General features: G+C 38.8%; 2 protein-coding genes across 2 annotated transcripts in view; both read left to right on the top strand.

Moving 5' to 3' along the window:
- The window catches only part of LOC116064168 (interferon-induced protein 44-like), a 73,497-nt gene extending 59,070 nt beyond the window's left edge, over positions 1 to 14,427 (top strand). Inside the window, exon 6 of the mRNA XM_031319208.2 lies at positions 14,211 to 14,427. Coding sequence (XP_031175068.2) covers positions 14,211 to 14,339 — 129 coding nt within the window. The 3' untranslated portion in view covers positions 14,340 to 14,427. The remainder of the gene's footprint in view (positions 1 to 14,210) is intronic.
- On the top strand, positions 761 to 4,390 carry LOC116064174 (interferon-induced protein 44-like). The gene is made up of 7 exons (XM_031319220.1): positions 761 to 814; positions 920 to 953; positions 2,102 to 2,291; positions 2,514 to 2,666; positions 3,437 to 3,605; positions 3,830 to 3,930; positions 4,037 to 4,390. The coding sequence occupies exons 1-7, from the start codon at positions 778 to 780 to the stop codon at positions 4,196 to 4,198; spliced, it is 846 nt and encodes a 281-aa protein (XP_031175080.1). The 5' UTR covers positions 761 to 777; the 3' UTR covers positions 4,199 to 4,390.
- Positions 14,428 to 18,132: the final 3,705 nt, after the last annotated feature.

Raw genomic sequence — 18,132 nt, forward strand, 5'->3', positions numbered from 1 at the left:
TCTGGTCTATAAAGAGGCTCTGAGTTCTGGTCTCTGCAGCAGATCAACAACAGCTAAACCATGGGGAACACTAACACATCTGGCAACATTAGTGGGAGCACTATTAATGCACCAATCAATGTTGGTGTGCCTGAACATGTTGGTAAGTATGTTTCTCAGTTCATTTTGTTGTGGTGATTAGTAGACTGGAAGTTTTGGATGTTTTATATTATAATTATTAATACTTTGAATATTTGCAATAAATATGCTTTTTTAAGTATTTTATAAATGAAGTGAGACTTAAAATGACAAAAAGGTTTTGTTTTCAGACTCATTTGTTTTTTTCATTGTCTATTAGGATTAGTAGTGCAGATTACAGAAACTAGATTTTACGTTATTCAGACGACGTACAGATTTATATAATGATTTGACGATGTGACTCTGGTCCCATTCACACACTGAGTTCACTCTGATTACTGACACTAATCTGTGAAACATGTTGCATGATGCCTAAATGTTTTTCTTTCCAGTACACGTGAGGTCCGCGCCTTCATGCAGTAAGATATGAAGTTTATTTCTGAACTTTGAACTTTTATGATATTTTTTCATATTGAATTATACATGTTAATCCTTTTGTTTAACTCCATTTGCCTATTACCTAATAATTACACAATTTTCTCTTCAGCTTTGAGTGAACAAATACATTCTACAAGTCAACTTAATTTTGCAATATATTAACTGTATTTATTTATTCTGTATTATTCCAAGTGTTGCAGACTATATTTACATGTTTTCTAAATGTGTTTCTTTGTAGGGTCGATGCCGCCTTCTCGCAGTAAGATATGAAGTTTATTTCTAAACAACTTTTATTATAATCATTATTTATATAAAACGATACATGTTGTTAATCAATTTAAGTAATTCCATAATTCCTCTTCAGCTGTGAGTGAACCATGGAGGAAAATATCTTGGGGGTGAGTTCACTTTGACTTGTTTCTGCTCTCTGCTATTTAACATAATCTACACAAGTGTAGTATTGGCTTTAGTTGCCTTTATTGATAGGAGGGATTAAGTAAGGAATGTGTGAGAGAGAGGGAGGTGACATGCAGCAAAGGGCCACAGGTCGGAACCAAACCTGCGGCTGCTGCTAATAGGACTGAACCTCTCTACATGCATGCTCAACCAGGTGAGATAACCAGGCACCTGAGACCCCAAACTTTTGATTAGATTTTTATATATCTCGAACACTCAACAGCATGTTGTAAAAGAAAAAAAAGAAAAACACAAAGATAAAAATACAAACAGACAAATCAGCTTTTACCAAAGAACAACATTAAGAATAAGTTCAACAAGAGCAGGCAGAGGCATAATGTTTATAGAGCCCTGCCCCTACTTCACAATATCATATTATTACAGAAACAATCAAATAGATATGCACATACAGCATACACACATTATAGGTCGTACAACACTTACACTTACAGCAATACAACAACATACAGCTATACACTTACATTACATTTACCTGCTGGATCCTGCTGGATCCTGCTGGATCCTGCTGGATCCTACTGGATCCTGCTGGACCCTGCTGGACCCTGTTGGATCCTATTGGATCCTACTGGATCCTGCTGGACCCTGCTGGATCCTGCTGGATCCTGCTGGACCCTGCTGGATCCTGGGCCTGTGATAGCTGGTTCTTATTTTGGATTAGTGTTTCTTCTGATTAGTGGTACTGTAGATCCTTGGAGGAGACTTTGCCGGGAGGAGAGCAGGTTGCAGCTCTGGAGACAGACCTTCAGGTAGTGGCTGTAGCAACTTGAAATCAAAAGCCGGTGCCTGGTGAGTCTACCCTTAGTAACACAGCAACAGGAAGCTTGTTGATAGGTTAGACCCAGCAGAGAGTTGCTACAGCCGCTAACTGAAGGTTGGCTTTGGATTTAATCCAGTAAACAAACTATCAAAATGTTCATTAACCAGAGTTCTGTGAATCTGCAGCCGATTGCTCTTCCTTAACCAACGGATGTTTGTCTCAGTATAATTAAGATAAGAGGAGGAATTAAGATAAGGAGAAATTTGGGGAATTCTTTAAAATCTAAAATGAAATGTGATCCTGTCTTAACAGAGACAATGCGAGGGATCTCCAGTATGTGAAGGAGTATAAGCCTGGAAACAAGGACATCAAACATGTCCGAATCCTTCTGTACGGACCCAACGGAGCTGGAAAGTCCAGCTTCATCAAGTCTGTCAGCAGCGTCATACGAGGCAGAGTGACTACTCCTGCTTTGACCTCTGACAAAAGTTACAGTGGAACAGTAAGACAACTTTAGATCAACCTCTAAAGCAACATCGGCTGTTTGATAAATCTTTCTCTTTAACTTTTCCCCCAACTTAACCCTAACTAAATGATCTGCATGAGAATAAACAGAGTTTAGTCTGACATTAATGTATCAGGGACGTCATACAGAATAAACACTGCAGAACCATAAATCTGTAGATTATTGTGATTAAAACGAGCATTTCATCTTGTGTTACAGTATGAAACGTTTAAAATCAGAGAAGAAGAAGGAAACCCAGAGTCATTCTGTCATTTTGTCTTCAATGACGTCATGGATCTGAAGGATGGAGATGGAATCAGTTCTGACGACATCAAGCTGACCCTGAAAGGACATGTGAAGGAGGGTTACCAGGTACCACTCTCACTTTAGTCAACTTTAAAGAGACCCTATTATACTGCATCAGCATCATATCTGTACTCTTGGGGGTCACTAAAATAGGTTTACATGCTTTGATGTTCAAAAAACATATTATGTTTCTCTTACTGCCCATTGCTGCAACTCGTCTGTCTGAATCACTGTCTGAACTTGGCCCGCCTTTCTGAAAAACCTGGTGCACTCTGATTGGTCAGCTGGCCCACTCTGTTGTGATTGGTCAACCAAATTACAAACAAGCAGCTGGCGGGCTGCGCTGGCTGAGGCTGCTCATATGGGCAGCACATCTGAAAAACTCAGCTGGCTTTCTCAATCAACGAGATCATTAATGAGGAATTTCAAAGTATAAAACACACTAAAATACGGGGAAATCCAAAAAAGCTTAACAGGGGCTCTTTAACATGAATTAGTGATCAGCTAATATGACGTTTGTCATTTTATTGAAGTAAGAGTTGAAATGCTGCAACACCAGCAGGGCTATTATAGTTTAGTCAACCATTATAACCTTGCCTAGGGCTGTGCAATCATTCAGATTTGGATCACCAGTTCACCTCCTAACAATCACAAAAACAATGGAATTGGGAAAACTGATTATTTTGCACATTACGTTTTAAACTAAGTTTCACAGGGTTTTCACTCTTGATGTCTACTTTTTTTTAACTTCAATGGGTGCAAAATCTTTCCAAAAGTCAACGAGTAATCGTCTTACATTCTTAAACATAGTGTCATAATGTAATTGTGTTTTCCAGTTCAAGCCTTCCTCTCCACTGTCTGATGATGACCCAGGCTACAACCCCCGTCCCTCTGCAGACGACCAAGTTCATGTTCTGGTTTGTGTGCTTTCTGCTAACTCAGCAGAAATCCCAGACTCAGTTCTGAAGAAGATGGCAGACATCAGAGAGGCAGCCAGTGAGCTGGGTAAGCAGGTTAACTTGATCTCAAGTCAGTGGTCAGACTCCAACACTCAAACAGGAGTTCAGCACTTTAACACTGAGTCCATACTCAATAATTTATCACAGTTTGATACAGCCCATAATACAAAGATCAGGACTAAAAAACTAAAATAATGTTCAGGTTTCAGGTCAGATTTAAGCTTTTTCCTGACGTAAGTTTGCATTTTTACTGAGAGCTTCTGTCTGCAGGGATTCCCCAAATGGCAATAGGCACCTACATTGATTCAGCCTGTCCTGAAACTAAAAATGATCTGAAGAATGTGTACAAGAGCCAGAACCTGAAGCAAAAGGTGAGTTCGTACATAAATATAACCTGATGTGTTTTAACTTTGTAGTCCAAATATGTTCAGTATATGAGCACAGAAACCCACATAAGTCCCATTGTTTACCACTCAGGTGAAAGACTTCAGCGCAGCAGTGGGAGTCCCAGAGAACTACATCTTTCCTGTGAAGAACTACAGTGATGAAACCAACATCCATGATGATGTCGACACTCTGATCCTGAATGCACTGAGACAAATGATCAAACTTGGAGACGACTTCATTTACAAAATGTAAAACTATGTTAGAGAAAGCAGTGAGTCTGGGATGTCCAGTTCTAATCTGTTGGCAGGTCTCTTTGACAGTTAATGTCTGTATTTGATGAAGACTGTTGTCTCTATAAGACAGCTGGGATCTGATCCTAGTGGCCAACACATACATGTAATTGCATGTTTGCATGTTTGTGATGAATAAATTCTGTGGCTTGCAGTCAGTGTGCAGGTGTTATTATTTTCATCAACATTTCTTTTATTTCTGTCTTCCTGAAATCACAGAACACACACACGTCAGCCTCTTACACTGCTGCACTAACTCAGGATTTACTAATTTCCTTCTCCATGACAACATTATCTTATTTAAACAATATAAATGATCACATTACATTACTACCCCCACTCATATACTCTCTAGCAACTTACATACATACATAATGAGAGCAACTTTCCCAGTGCCTTAAAGCCTGCTATAACCCATGTGTATAAATCTGCTATAACCCATGTGTATAAATCTGCTATAACCCATGTGTATAAATCTGCTATAACCCGTGTGTATAAATCTGCTATAACCCATGTGTATAAATCTGCTATAACCCATGTGTATAAATCTGGTGACAAACAGGTTATAGTTAGTCAGGTGGACCTGCTTATATCTTGGCCTGGTAGCTCAGAAAAACCACATGTTCCCCAATGTCAACAATGTGCCCAAACAGCAAACCCCAACCACTTAACATTAGGAAAAAGGACTTGCCATGCAAATATTGACATACTGTACATTTCAAGTATGTTGCATAGAAGATGCTGCTCTATGATGCTGACTTGGTTCTATCCTGAGGAACCTTCCTGAAAGTATATAGGGTGAGGGTCTACGGAGCCCACGCTCTACACCCTAATTCTAGTCTGAGATAACCGGTCTCGTGCTCCTTCCAAGCATTCTGCACACTTTTCTGAAATATGTCATATGGAAATAATTCCCATTCATTTACCCTTACAAAAAGGTCACTTCATTTTGAATGACACGTGTCCCTCTCCCCGTGCTGACATGCTAGGTGCTAGCAGGTCCAAACCAATATGGCCCCGCCCCACTCGGGTGGGACAACAACCAAAAACCAGAGTGCTATCATGCTCAGGAAAAATGTTGATGCAGTGTTGGCAGCGTCAATCCTTAGAGCCTGTTTTAGAAGAATTTTGAACAGACATTTTTCTAAAAGATCTTGACTGACATTCATGTTGGATTTTTGTGGACAAAAATGTAATTAAACAGCAGCATTCTTCCCAAATGTCCGGACCCTGTTTTCCTTGGCATGGACCAGGTCATATCTTGGCCAGGACAAGACCTTGACACACGCTAGATGCTAGCAGGTCGAAACCAAGATCGTTCTACAGGACTAAAGGAGCACAAACACCTTCAAGACTTCCTGGTTCTCCACGGGGGGGTGGGCACATGGACTTACTCTGGAAATTAGCAATCTGAGGCCCCTTAATACATCCCTTTCAGCCCCATGGTATTCCCAGTTCAGGAAGGACAATTGAGAAGAGTTTTGCAGTTTGGGTCTAGGGAACTTGGGAAGAACCAACCCCCCCATTCAAAAGCCTGCCGTTGTTGCCATGACAATAACTTTCTTTACACATGGGTTCAATTTGCTGACCAGACTATATCATCAGCGCACAAATCATTTTTTGGACCACTAAAAAAAGATTTAAGTGTGCCAAGTAAAGTTACTTGATGCTTCATAGACCATTTATATTAAGTAATTATTATAAATATCAGTTGCATCTTCACATTAGCCATCCAGATAATCTTTATAGACGGTTTACAAACCAACTAGTAACCATTGACAACGTGTTAGGAACATCTGGTCCATCTATCGATGTCATGTTTATAGATGGTTTAACAAACATGTTTTAATCATTAGTTGATAACTAATATAGTACTTTGATGAATTGAAAACACACATTGAGAGGGACAAAGTTCTGAGACTAAACACAGACACCACCCCAAAAGAAGTTGACAGCTATTCTTATGTTCACAGCCATGGTTAGCATTGATAAAGCTATGCTTTTGGTACCAGTGGCATTAGAAAGAGACTGGAGACGATGGAGACGAGTCCGCCTACAGGTGGGAGGCTGACCACCTGGTGACCTGGTGCAAGCAAAACAACCTAGAGCTCAACGCTCTAAAGACAGTGGAGATGGTTGTGGACTTCAGAAAGAACTCAGCCCCACCTGCCCCCATCACCCTCTGTGGCTCCACAATCGACACTGTGGAGTCTTTCTGCTTCCTGGGAACTACCATCTCCCAGGACCTCAAGTGGGAGCTGAACATCAGCTCCCTCGTCAAGAAAGCACAACAGAGGATGTACTTCCTGCGGCAGCTGAAGAAATTCAACCTGCCAAAGTCAATGATGGTGCACTTTTACACAGCCATCATTGAGTCCATCCTCACATCCTCCATCACCATCTGGTACGCTGCTGCCACTGCCAAGGACAAGGGCAGGCTGCAGCGTGTCATTCGGTCAGCTGAGAAGGTGATTGGCTGCAATCTGCCGCCGCTCCAGGACCTATACGCCACCAGGACTCTGAAGCGTGCTGGAAAGATTGTGGCTGACCCCTCCCACCCCGGACACAAGCTCTTTGAGCCACTCCCCTCTGGCAGGAGGCTGAGGTCCATCAGGACCAAAACCTCACGCCACATAAACAGTTTTTTCCCCTCCGCCACTAGTCTTATCATCAAGGCCCGGAATCCATCCTGACTCTCTCCACACCCCACCTCTGGCTCCTCATGCCACTGTACCTACTCTGCTGTAGCGTCCCTTTTCTTACTGTTTAACTTATGTTACTACTTATTTTACTTATTTTACTATTTTACTATTTATTTAAATTTATTTTATCGTTATTAATAAGTACTGTGTGTATATGTTTATACTTATATTGTTTATATCTTTTTATCCTTCTTATATTTGTATGTGTGACATGCTCCAACAACACCAGAACAAATTCCTCGTATGTGCAACGTACTTGGCAATAAAGCCCTTTCTGATTCTGATTCTGATTCTGAAGAGGTTTCAGCATTGGATTTACATTCCAGACTCAGAAGCCATGTCCATCCCCTTCCTTTATAGAGTATGATCATAACACAAACACATGTCCATTATGAAATTAAGACTCTTTAATGTGTAAGTTTACTGTACAGGCCTGGGAGACAGTTAAACAGTGTCCTGACTCGTTTCCAAATACTTTCACGCCGTTCCTCAGTCTGCCGACCCCTAACCCTAACCCTAACTGTTGCATTACTCTTAATGCATAGTTGTATGAAAACAGACAAACAATATTCCATGTTTAGATCATGAAAGTTTCAAGATAACGAGATTCATTGTCACCAAATAGTGTGGAGCATGAACCAATTAGACTACATTATCTATGGATGTAATATTTCATCATCCTTCTTTACTGTAATGTACTACTGTTTACCAGACACTGTTTCTATGATCCCATGTACTACCTTTGAGACTATTTACAGTAATGATATTACTGCACTGTATGAATGCAGGCCCTTGGAATTGCTTGTCTAATTCTGCCAACACGTTACTGATGATTGATATATATATATATATATATATATATATATATATGTATATATATATATATATATATATATATGTATATATATACTGTATATACTCATACCGCATTGTTCGCCATGCCTGAAGGTTTTTTCCAAGATGTTTGGCTAATTGCGATGTAGATGACAACCTGTGGCCAAATTCACAAGACAGAGTTGATGAATATGTAGAAGTACAGTAATCACTTCTTTGTTTTGCTTTTTAAAGTACAAGCAAGTTGAGGAACACTGCATTTGATGTTTTACAGTACTACTGTCTTTTCTTTTCTATTTCCTAGCTATTTACTTATTTACTTTTATTTTTTACAATCACTTTGCTACTAATTTCAGAACGTTGATGTCATTTTTCAAAACTCTAGACACAAAACTCAAAACGATCATCACTTGTAACACAGACTGTCCAATGTTCAAAACATTACATCATTCATTCATATCTTTAAAGAAATCTTGCACTTGCACAATTATTGGTTCAAAAAACAAATTTATTGTGAAATACGATTAAAACGCTGCTTTAGATCACCCACACACAAGCTACCCATACAATCATTACATATTATAGTACAAAATAAGTGATACATGTTTCATTATGGTACTAGATGTAAATACATCCCTGTAAAAGTACTGCAGTAGTAGAGAGAATACTACAGACACAGTGGAGTCATTGAACAAAACCTGAAATGTATCGATGAAAAACAATACAGTTCAATCACCACATAGGCTGATTTCAATCAAAGCAAAATAATTAGCTACAAAATAGAAAAGAAAAGACAGTAGTACTGTAAAACATCAAATGCAGTGTTCCTCAACTTGCTTGTACTGTAAAAAGCAAAACAAGAAGTGATTACTGTACTTCTACATATTCATCAACTCTGTCTTGTGGATTTGGCCGCAGGTTGTCATCTACATCGCAATTAGACAAACATCTTGGAAAAAACCTTCGGGCATGGTGAACAATGTGGTACGAGTATATATAAGTATATGTATATATATATATATATATATATATATATATAAAGTATATATCTCAATCATCAGTAACGTGTTGGCAGAATTAGACAAGCAATTCCAAGGGCCTGCATGCATACAGTGCAGTACTATCATTACTGTAAATAGTCTCAAAGGTAGTACATGGGACCATAGAAACAGTGTATGGGAAACAGTAGTATATTACAGTAAAGAATGATGATGAAATATTACATCCATAGATCATGTAGTCTAATTGGTTCATGCTCCACACTAGTTGGTGACAATGACTCTCGTTATCTTGAAACTTTCATGATCTAAACATGGAATATTGTTTGTTTGTTTCCATACAACTATGCATTAAGAGTAATGCAACAGGTACTTATTTTGAGTAGTTGTATTGATCAATAGTTAGATCATTGTAATGAAACAAATAGACAATCATCTGAAATGTAATGTGTGAATTGCTTTTTGAAATAGTAGTACTTTGATGTTAAGTTGTGTCATATTGAACAGCTGATCTTTGTTAAATGAACAAATGATCTTTGGTTTATGTGTATTGTATCCAAGCAATTGGTTGTGAGTTTTGTGTCTAGAGTTTTGAAAATGACGTTGAGGTTCTGAAATTAGTGCCAAAGTGATTGTAAAAAAAATTATTTTTGCTTTGATTCAAATCAACCTATGTTGTGATCGTACTTTATTGTTTTTCGTCAATACATTTCAGATTTTGTTCAATGATTCCACTGTGTCTGTAGTATTCTCTTTACTACTGCAGTACTTTTACAGGGATGTATTTACATGTAGTACCATAATGAAACATGTATCACCTATTTTGTACTACAGTATTTAATGATTGTACGAAGGATGACCCAGTGAAACTATGGGTAGCTTGTGTGTGGCTGATCTAAAGTAACGTTTCAATGGTATTTCATCATAAATGAGTTTTTTGAACCAATGATTGTGCAAGATTTCTTTAAAGATATGAATGCACAATGTAATGTTTTGAACATTGGACAGCCTGTGTTACAAGTGATGACCGTTGTGAGTTTTGTGTCTAGAGTTTTGAAAAATGATGTCAAGGTTCTGAAATAAGTAACAAAGTGATTGTAAAAAACTGTATGTCGCTTATGGCTGCTTCAAAATAACTTCTTTGGTCTGAAATGAAGTGTGTTTAGGTTTCCCTTCTGAAGCTGATATGTACACATTTGTGTTTATTTTGTTCTATGTGTTCTCATGCATTTTGACAACACTGTTTTAAAATGTCATTATTTAATTGTGTTTTACATCATTTTCCAGTTCAGCCCTGCATCTCCACTCTCTGAAGGTGATCCATGGTACAACACTCGTCCATCTCCAGATGACAAAGTTCATGTTCTGGTTTGTGTGCTTTCTGCTAATGCGGTGGAAATTACAGACTCAGTTCTTGTTGACCTGGGTAAGAATATAATATACTTGGCTTCAGAAAGTATTGAAACTGTTTACTTTTAGCACTTTATTGTGTTGGTTCATTTAAAAAAAAATCTAATTTATTTAATATCAAAAACTGAATCTCTCATTTAAGGAAGTATTCAGACCTGTTATTCAGTACTTTGTAGAAGCCCCTTATACAGTAATTACAGCGTTGAGTATTCTCGGGTACAGCCTCAAGCTTTGGCTTCAGGCATTGTCATGCTAAGAGATGAGGATGCTCAAAATAGTCTGACCTGCCACTGAGAAGACCCCCCCCCTTCCCCATTATATGATGTTGCCTCCACCATGCTTCACCAAAGGGATGGTGTAGTGGTAAATTTTATTTTAATATTATAGTTTGATATCTTACAAGATTCTCTTATATACTTTACAGGAGTTTCCTTATATTCTTTAATTTTGTTATAGACTTAGAGACTCCAAGGAGAAGCAGCTGGCATCAGAAAACCTTGAGCCTAGGTGAAGCTATTATTTGTCAAAGCTATTTTCTGTTTTCAGAACTCCGGCTTTCCTTATTAGCAGATAAGGGTGAAGAAGGGCCATAACAGTTTGAACTGTATCTCCTTCTGTCTCCTGCTTTAACAGGTGTTTAGGCTAAGTAGAGAGCAGGATCAGAGGGGAAAGGTAGTAAAGTCATTGTGACTGTTTATGGTGTTTTTTCATCTGCATAGCTGCTAAAATTATCCTGGAGGGGGGTGGTTTAAGGGAGTTTTTACTATATAGATGTATGTTTTGCTTAGCTGGTCAGAAGACCCTTTCAGATGTGCCATGAGTACTTGTGAAACTGTTTTCTCTGCATTTGCAAATGTAAATAAATACCCAAAGACCAAAACTTTGGTTTCATTCTCAGTAACTCTTTATTGGTTTCATTTCTTGTGTTTTCAATCTACTCTCCTGCTGTTAACAAGAAAAACTTCCACTACAATGGTCTTAGCCATATAATGGAACAAAGTGCTTGGAGTTCTGACCAAAGGGTTCAACGTTTACAGAAGTCACGTCATTGGGAAACCTGAGTTGACTCAAAGTTTCAGATCAGATTTATGCCTTTTCCTGCCAAATGTTTGCATTTTAGTGAGTTCTTTATATATATATATATATATATATATATTAGGGCTGGGACTCGATTAAAAAAATTAATCTAATTAATTAGAGGCTTTGTAATTAATTAATCGAAATTAATCACATTTTAATTGCATATAAATATTAGTTACCCTGGTCCTGAAACCAGTCATCTGGTGGAGTGTGGGTTGGGTGTGGGTCCTTGTAACTTTACTCGGAGTCGGGCTAACGTCCACGCTAACTCCTGTGTTTTGCGTTGAGGTGATATTTGAGGCTCGATGTGCTGCGGTGATTCCTTGTTGCATAGCTTGCACACAACCATGCTCTTGTCGACGCTTCCATCCTTTCGTTTTTTAAAACAAAATTTCCCATCCACGGGGCCAAGCAAAGCGGTCTCAGCTTCTTCGTTCATGTTCACTGTGGTTTGTTGTTGTCGGAAGTCAAGAACGCTAGTTGGTGCTCCAGTATAATCGGTCCGTCGAAACTCATTCATTGAAAAACGTTCCGCGGTGCAAAAATAAGTGTGGTTAAAATTATGTTATTTATTTTTTGTGTAATTAATCTTAATTAACGCGTTAAAGTCCCGTAATTAATTAATCTTAATTAACGCGTTAAAGTCCCGGTCCTAATATATATAGATAAAAACTGTATATTGTTTTTTGTTGTCTGACCAACAGATTGTTCATTTTATAAACAAAGACTTCCTGAAAAAGCTAAAATACTGAGTGTGTTTCTGTCTGCAGGGATTCCCCAAATGGCAATAGGCACCTACATTGATTCAGCCTGTCCTGAAACTGAAAATGATCTGAAGAATGTGTACAAGAGCCAGAACCTGAAGAAAAAGGTGAGTTTCTGTCTTTCTGAGTCCGTACAGAAATATAACCTATAAAGTTATAGTGCATAGTTTCTGTCGCCCCCACGAGGAATTCTAAGCAATGACACCAATTATGTGGCTCGTCCACATGATACAAGCCACAAATGTTGTGTGTTTCTCCATCAAAACAGGAAGTGGGTGTTACTTGAGTGTACATTGTTCAATCTGGCCCAACCTTTTTAGGATTCATAAGAGTCCAACACTGAAGATATCTACCAGCCAATATTGGCTCAAAGTCATAGCGCCCCGTAGTGGCAACAGAAAGTAGGCCCAAAACTATACTTTCACAAACTCCTCCTAGAGATTTCATCCAATCGACTTTAAATTTCGTCTGTGTCATCTAAAGATCTTTAACAATGAAAAGATATTAAAACCAAGACTTTTTTTCCAACGGTGCAGGCGTGGCATGGCGGCCATTTTGAGCGTTTAGTGATGAAGGAGAAAGTGGCTGTAACTAGACTGTACATTGTCCATTCTGCCCGAAATTTCCCAACATGACCAACAAGAGTCCAGGCCTGAGGACATCTACTGGCTAATATTGACTTTTGGTCATAGCGCCCCCCTCTGGCAACAGGAAGTCTGCCTTATATGGCAAACATCATCCGATTTACATGAAACTTAGAATGTGTGGTCTACATGTGATACTGAGCCGCCCCCTATACTGTAACAACGCCCACGAGATGTTCAAATTTTCTCAATAAAAATGTAATGGGAAACGTCATTAAAACGATTGTCCTATCTCATTTAGACTATTTTTCAGGGGTTTGGTCAAGTGCTGCCATATCAACTATAAAGACATTGCAAATTGCTCAGAATGAGGCCGCATGCTGTGTACTAAGGTGCCCACTCAGATCAAACATTGATGCAATGCATGGCTGCTTATCCTGGTTAAGTGTGCGAATTAGCCATGGCTATAAACACTGTGATACAGGCATCGGATTGTTCGTTATGTAATAATCTATGTTTTTTCTTTTTTGTATCTGTCCCTATTTAAATAAACAAAAAAAAAAAAAAAAAGTGTAAGGAACAGATTAACTGCCTCATTGCTCAACTTTACCAGAAATATTTTAGTGACTAAGCAGCCGAGGGTGTTGTATCAGCAACTTAGTCTTAGTTCTGATAAACATGACTACAGTACTAGGCATGCTACGGAAGGCAAATTCACATTACCTAAAGTAAGAACAAATAAAGTAATATAGAGAGCTATGATTAATTGGAATGCAATGCCTAGTCATGTCATTCAAGAAAATAGAAAACCTCAATTCAAAGTATTACTTAAAGAACATCTCCTAGCTGAGCAGTACTCTGTATTGGATGACATTTAATGACTGCTGTCAGTATAATTGAGGGGTCTCTTTGTGCATTTGCTTGGTCATATTATTAGTGAACAATATTATAATCTCATCTCTACGATCTATGAATAATTTAAACTAGGTCCTGTGTTGTAATGTGTTGTGTTGAATGTTGTTATGTCTTGTTATTTTTTTTTCCGTTGTTTTTTATTTCAGTATTGAACGTTGTTTTTGGTGGTTGTTTTTAATGTAATGATGCACGGCAATGTATAGCTGCACAAGTTGTGAGTGGACTCCAGGAAGAATAGCTGTGGCTACGGCCCCAGCTAATGGAGATCCCAATAAAATCAAATCAAATCAATCAAATCACTTACTCAGGCCACGCCCCCTTTCATAACATTTGAACCAGTCTTGTGTGAGGTATCATAGAACTCAGCATAGAGGTCTTTCTTCACTGCTGATGGTTTGCCCCAAACGCTATGCTTGTTACAACATTTACATGCACCATTTCCAACGCCGCACACTCCACCATGCGCGCTGTGTGCGAAGTCTGCGCAAATGCATGACCGCATGAAGTCGTATTCACCAGTAACCCCGACGCGTATGGAGGAGCGAGGGCCTGTTCAATGCTGCTCGCAGCTTTAATTAGCTTTGTATCAACTCATTTAACAATGGCTTGAATGTATATTGTATCATGTAAACTATTTTCAGTATATGAGCACAGAAAACACAATAACTCCCATTGTTTAACACTCAGGTGAATGACTTCAGCGCTTCAGTGGGAATCCCAGTGAACTACATCTTTCCTGTGAAGAACTACAGTAATGAAATCCACATCAATGATGTTGACTCACTGATCCTGAGTGCACTGAGAAAAATTCATTGACAAATGAATTTGGTAGCACTTTACATTACAGCACTGTAATAACATGGTAATAGTGGGGTAACAATGTGTCACTAAAGAGGTAATATATAGGTAATAACATGTAATTACAAAGTAATAACTGAGTAATATATCACAGTAATAATATGTAATACTGGGGTCATAAGGTGATAAGAAGGTAACAGATGTAATAACATGCAATTACCATTGTAATAACTGGGAAAGGATTCGATGATAACCATATGTATATCTGGATAATGGTAATATAGTTATATTAATATTGTAATAATGGGGTAATATATGTTGATGTTATCATAGTATTAGAGGCTACTATCAGCGTAATACCTTCCAAATTACATAAAACGTCTTGGAATTTAAAATTGGTAATTACCATATTATAATGCTGTAATTCATCCACCCTTTAAGTTCCAAATATGTCCCTTTTGTTTCAAGATAATACTTTCAATGGTGGTTTCTCTAAGAGGCCAAAGGAAATCTGGCGTCCCCATAAAAATATAAAACATAATTTAAAATATAAATACCACAGTTGTGTGTTTTACTGATTTTGCCATTTCCCTTACCAAAACATTAAATTATAATTTTTCTACTTTAGCTTGTGGAGCGAAACACCGCCCCTCTGTCACTGCGTGTGTGGTGCAATCCTGTCTGTGCTCTGTCTAGTGGTTAATAAAATGCTATGAACGCTCAAAGGAGGCAAGCTTTTCCTGGCATCCCTAAGAGAAAAAGTGGTAACACTTTACAATAAGGGTACATTAATTAGCATTAGTTAATGCATTAATAAGCATTAACTAACCGTTAGGGTTAGGGTTAGACTGACTGCTGCCACGCTTACAGCAACCGGAAAAGAAAAGAATGGATGGATAAACAAACCAACGAACATGGAGAAGGGTATGGAACTTTTACACGGCCATTTTCATTTTAAAGTTCTTCCAGACGGCGCAGTCGACAGAACCAAAGTTATTTGTAACCACTGCAAAGTTGAATTTTCTTATCACCGGAGTACTTCCAGTCTGAAATATCACCTAAATGAAATACACACCGTTGATACCAGCAAACCATTCAACGAAACAAACAGTGGCGCGTCGGCAGACTACGTTCGATGCAGCGTGTGGGAGAAGTATAGATAAACAAAGGCAAGAGAAGCTAAAAGATGCCATAGTGAAGTGGATAGCTACAGACTGCAGGCCCATTAGTGATGTGGAGGACGTCGGTCTGGGAAACATTCTGAGAATCACAACAAATGACGGCAGGTATGAGATTCCCTCAAGACGCACCATCACAAGAAGAATACACCAGTTGTTATGAAAAGGAGAGACCTTTAGAACGTGTTCCTCTCACTGGAGACTACTGGACATCACTGGGTAACCATAGTTACCTCAGAGTTACAGTGCATTATATTGATAAACAGTGGGCACTGCATTCACATGCTCTGACTGTAATAAAAACAGAGGAGAGACATTATGCTGAAACGTTTGTTCTTCACCTCACTCTAACAGGGACATTTGGTACTGGACAGAGATGGTTATAACAGAGACATTTGGTACTGGACAGAGATGGTTATAACAGAGACATTTGGTACTGAACATAGATGGTTATAACAGAGACATTTGGTACTGGACAGAGATGGTTATAACAGAGACATTTGGTACTGGACATAGATAGTTATGCTACTCCCTGATAAAAGAAAAAAAATGTTTCTGCTGTTTTCTCAGAAATTGCCTGTTTTAATGTCATGATTGTGTCTCAGGATTTTGTGGTCAGTTTTATTTTATAAATAACAAACAGGATGCCCTGGCAGTGGCAATAAGCTTTAATTTTGTATTTGCTTTAATTACATTATTTAAGTTGAGATTTACACTAAATATTTTATTTAACTGCTACTGTATGAACAAAATGCTGATGTTAAGTGTTTGCAGAACAAATGTTATGGCACTTTCGTTCAAATGGCGGAACATTAAAATAAAATTGCGCTATACACTACTCTTGAATTATTGGATTTTGCGTATAACAATGCGATTAATCGCGGAAATCTTAAAAAAAATGTTTTTATCTTTGCCCAGCCCTAATAAATGTATATATATATTTATTGCAGCTGTGTGAGGTAAAGGGGGAGCTAACAGACACAGACTGTGTCAGCGTTAGCTGAAAGAAAGCAGACTAAAGTGAGTTGTACCTGCTACGGAGATAAATAATAACTGGCCCCAGAACTCAGAGAGATCAGAGATAAATAATAACTGGTCCCAGAACTCAGAGAGATCAGAGATAAATAATAACTGGTCCCAGAACTCAGAGAGATCAGAGATAAATAATAACTGGTCCCAGAACTCAGAGAGATCAGAGATAAATAATAACTGGTCCCAGAACTCAGAGAGATCAGAGATAAATAATAACTGGTCCCAGAACTCAGAGAGATCAGAGATAAATAATAACTGGTCTCAGAACTCAGAGAGATCTGATGGATCAGACGTTGGTTGGTTGGTTTGTTGCAGGAAACAGAAAGATGAAACAGGAAGCTGATCCAAACTAACTGTCCATCCCAGTTCCTGCTGGACTTCACTTGTAGTGGTAAACACAGGAACCGTTAACGGTTGAGATATGAGAAACATTCTTCATACAGACTATCATTTGGTTTCATCCTTTAATAAAGACCTGAGGAGCTGAAGACATGCAGAGCTCTCACAACTTTATTTCTTCTGGACAATATTCAACACACAGAAACACTCAGTCTGCCGACAGACAGCGAACGCACCGCGGGATCATCACTTCACTGAAATAAATACCAACACCAATCTTTGATATTAGAGAAACCATAAAGAACCATCCTTTAAACTGCTGCTTTCATTCATTCATCATGGATTTACTCTTCAGAAACAAGAAGAACAACTGAGAAACAGACTTTGATTTGGACATCATTTAAATTAAACAACATCTGACTCACTGAGTTCATATCTGAGAATAGATTTTAGTTTCCAGATATGAACTCAGAGAGAAGAGAGGAAATCAACTGCTGTCAGATTATTGGACCCCACGAATATAGTTAAACAAGACCACACACACACACATTATTATTGGCCGGTCTCAGAGAAAACTTTATTAACACACAGAATACACTGAAATATAACATTTAAATAAAAACAGGAGACACACACACACACACACACACACACACACACACACACACACACACAGAGACACACACACACACAGAGACACACACACACGTCCTCCACAGGAAGTTGTTCTGAGTTTTCAACATAAAACACATGATGATATAAAATCTATTTGTCGTATTAACATTAAAAACTAACTCATGCTAAAATCATTCATATGTACAGAGTGTGCACGTTTGGCTTCCTGTCACAATCACACCAAATAATAAACAACAAACTCCTACAGGTCCCTGAACGCCTCTCTGTCTGTGGGGGGTCCTACAGGTCCCTGAACGCCTCTCTGTCTGTGGGGGGGGTCCCTACAGGTCCCTGAACGCCTCTCTGTCTGACGCTCTGGGGGTTGGCCTACAGGTCCCTGAACGCCTCTCCGTCTGTGGGGAGGGGGTCCTACAGGTACCTGAACGCCTCTCTGTCTGTGGGGGGATGGGGGGGGGGCTACAGGTCCCTGAACGCCTCTCTGTCTGTGGGGGGGAGGGCTACAGGTCCCTGAATGCCTCTCTGTCTGTGGGGGGGAGGGCTACAGGTCCCTGAACGCCTCTCTGTCTGATTCTAGTTATTAGATGGTGAGGTCTGTAATCATGTGGTCTCTAGTTATTAGATGGTGA

The sequence above is a fragment of the Sander lucioperca genome, chromosome 8 (assembly GCF_008315115.2).
Source record: "Sander lucioperca isolate FBNREF2018 chromosome 8, SLUC_FBN_1.2, whole genome shotgun sequence".
Taxonomy (NCBI): domain Eukaryota; kingdom Metazoa; phylum Chordata; class Actinopteri; order Perciformes; family Percidae; genus Sander; species Sander lucioperca.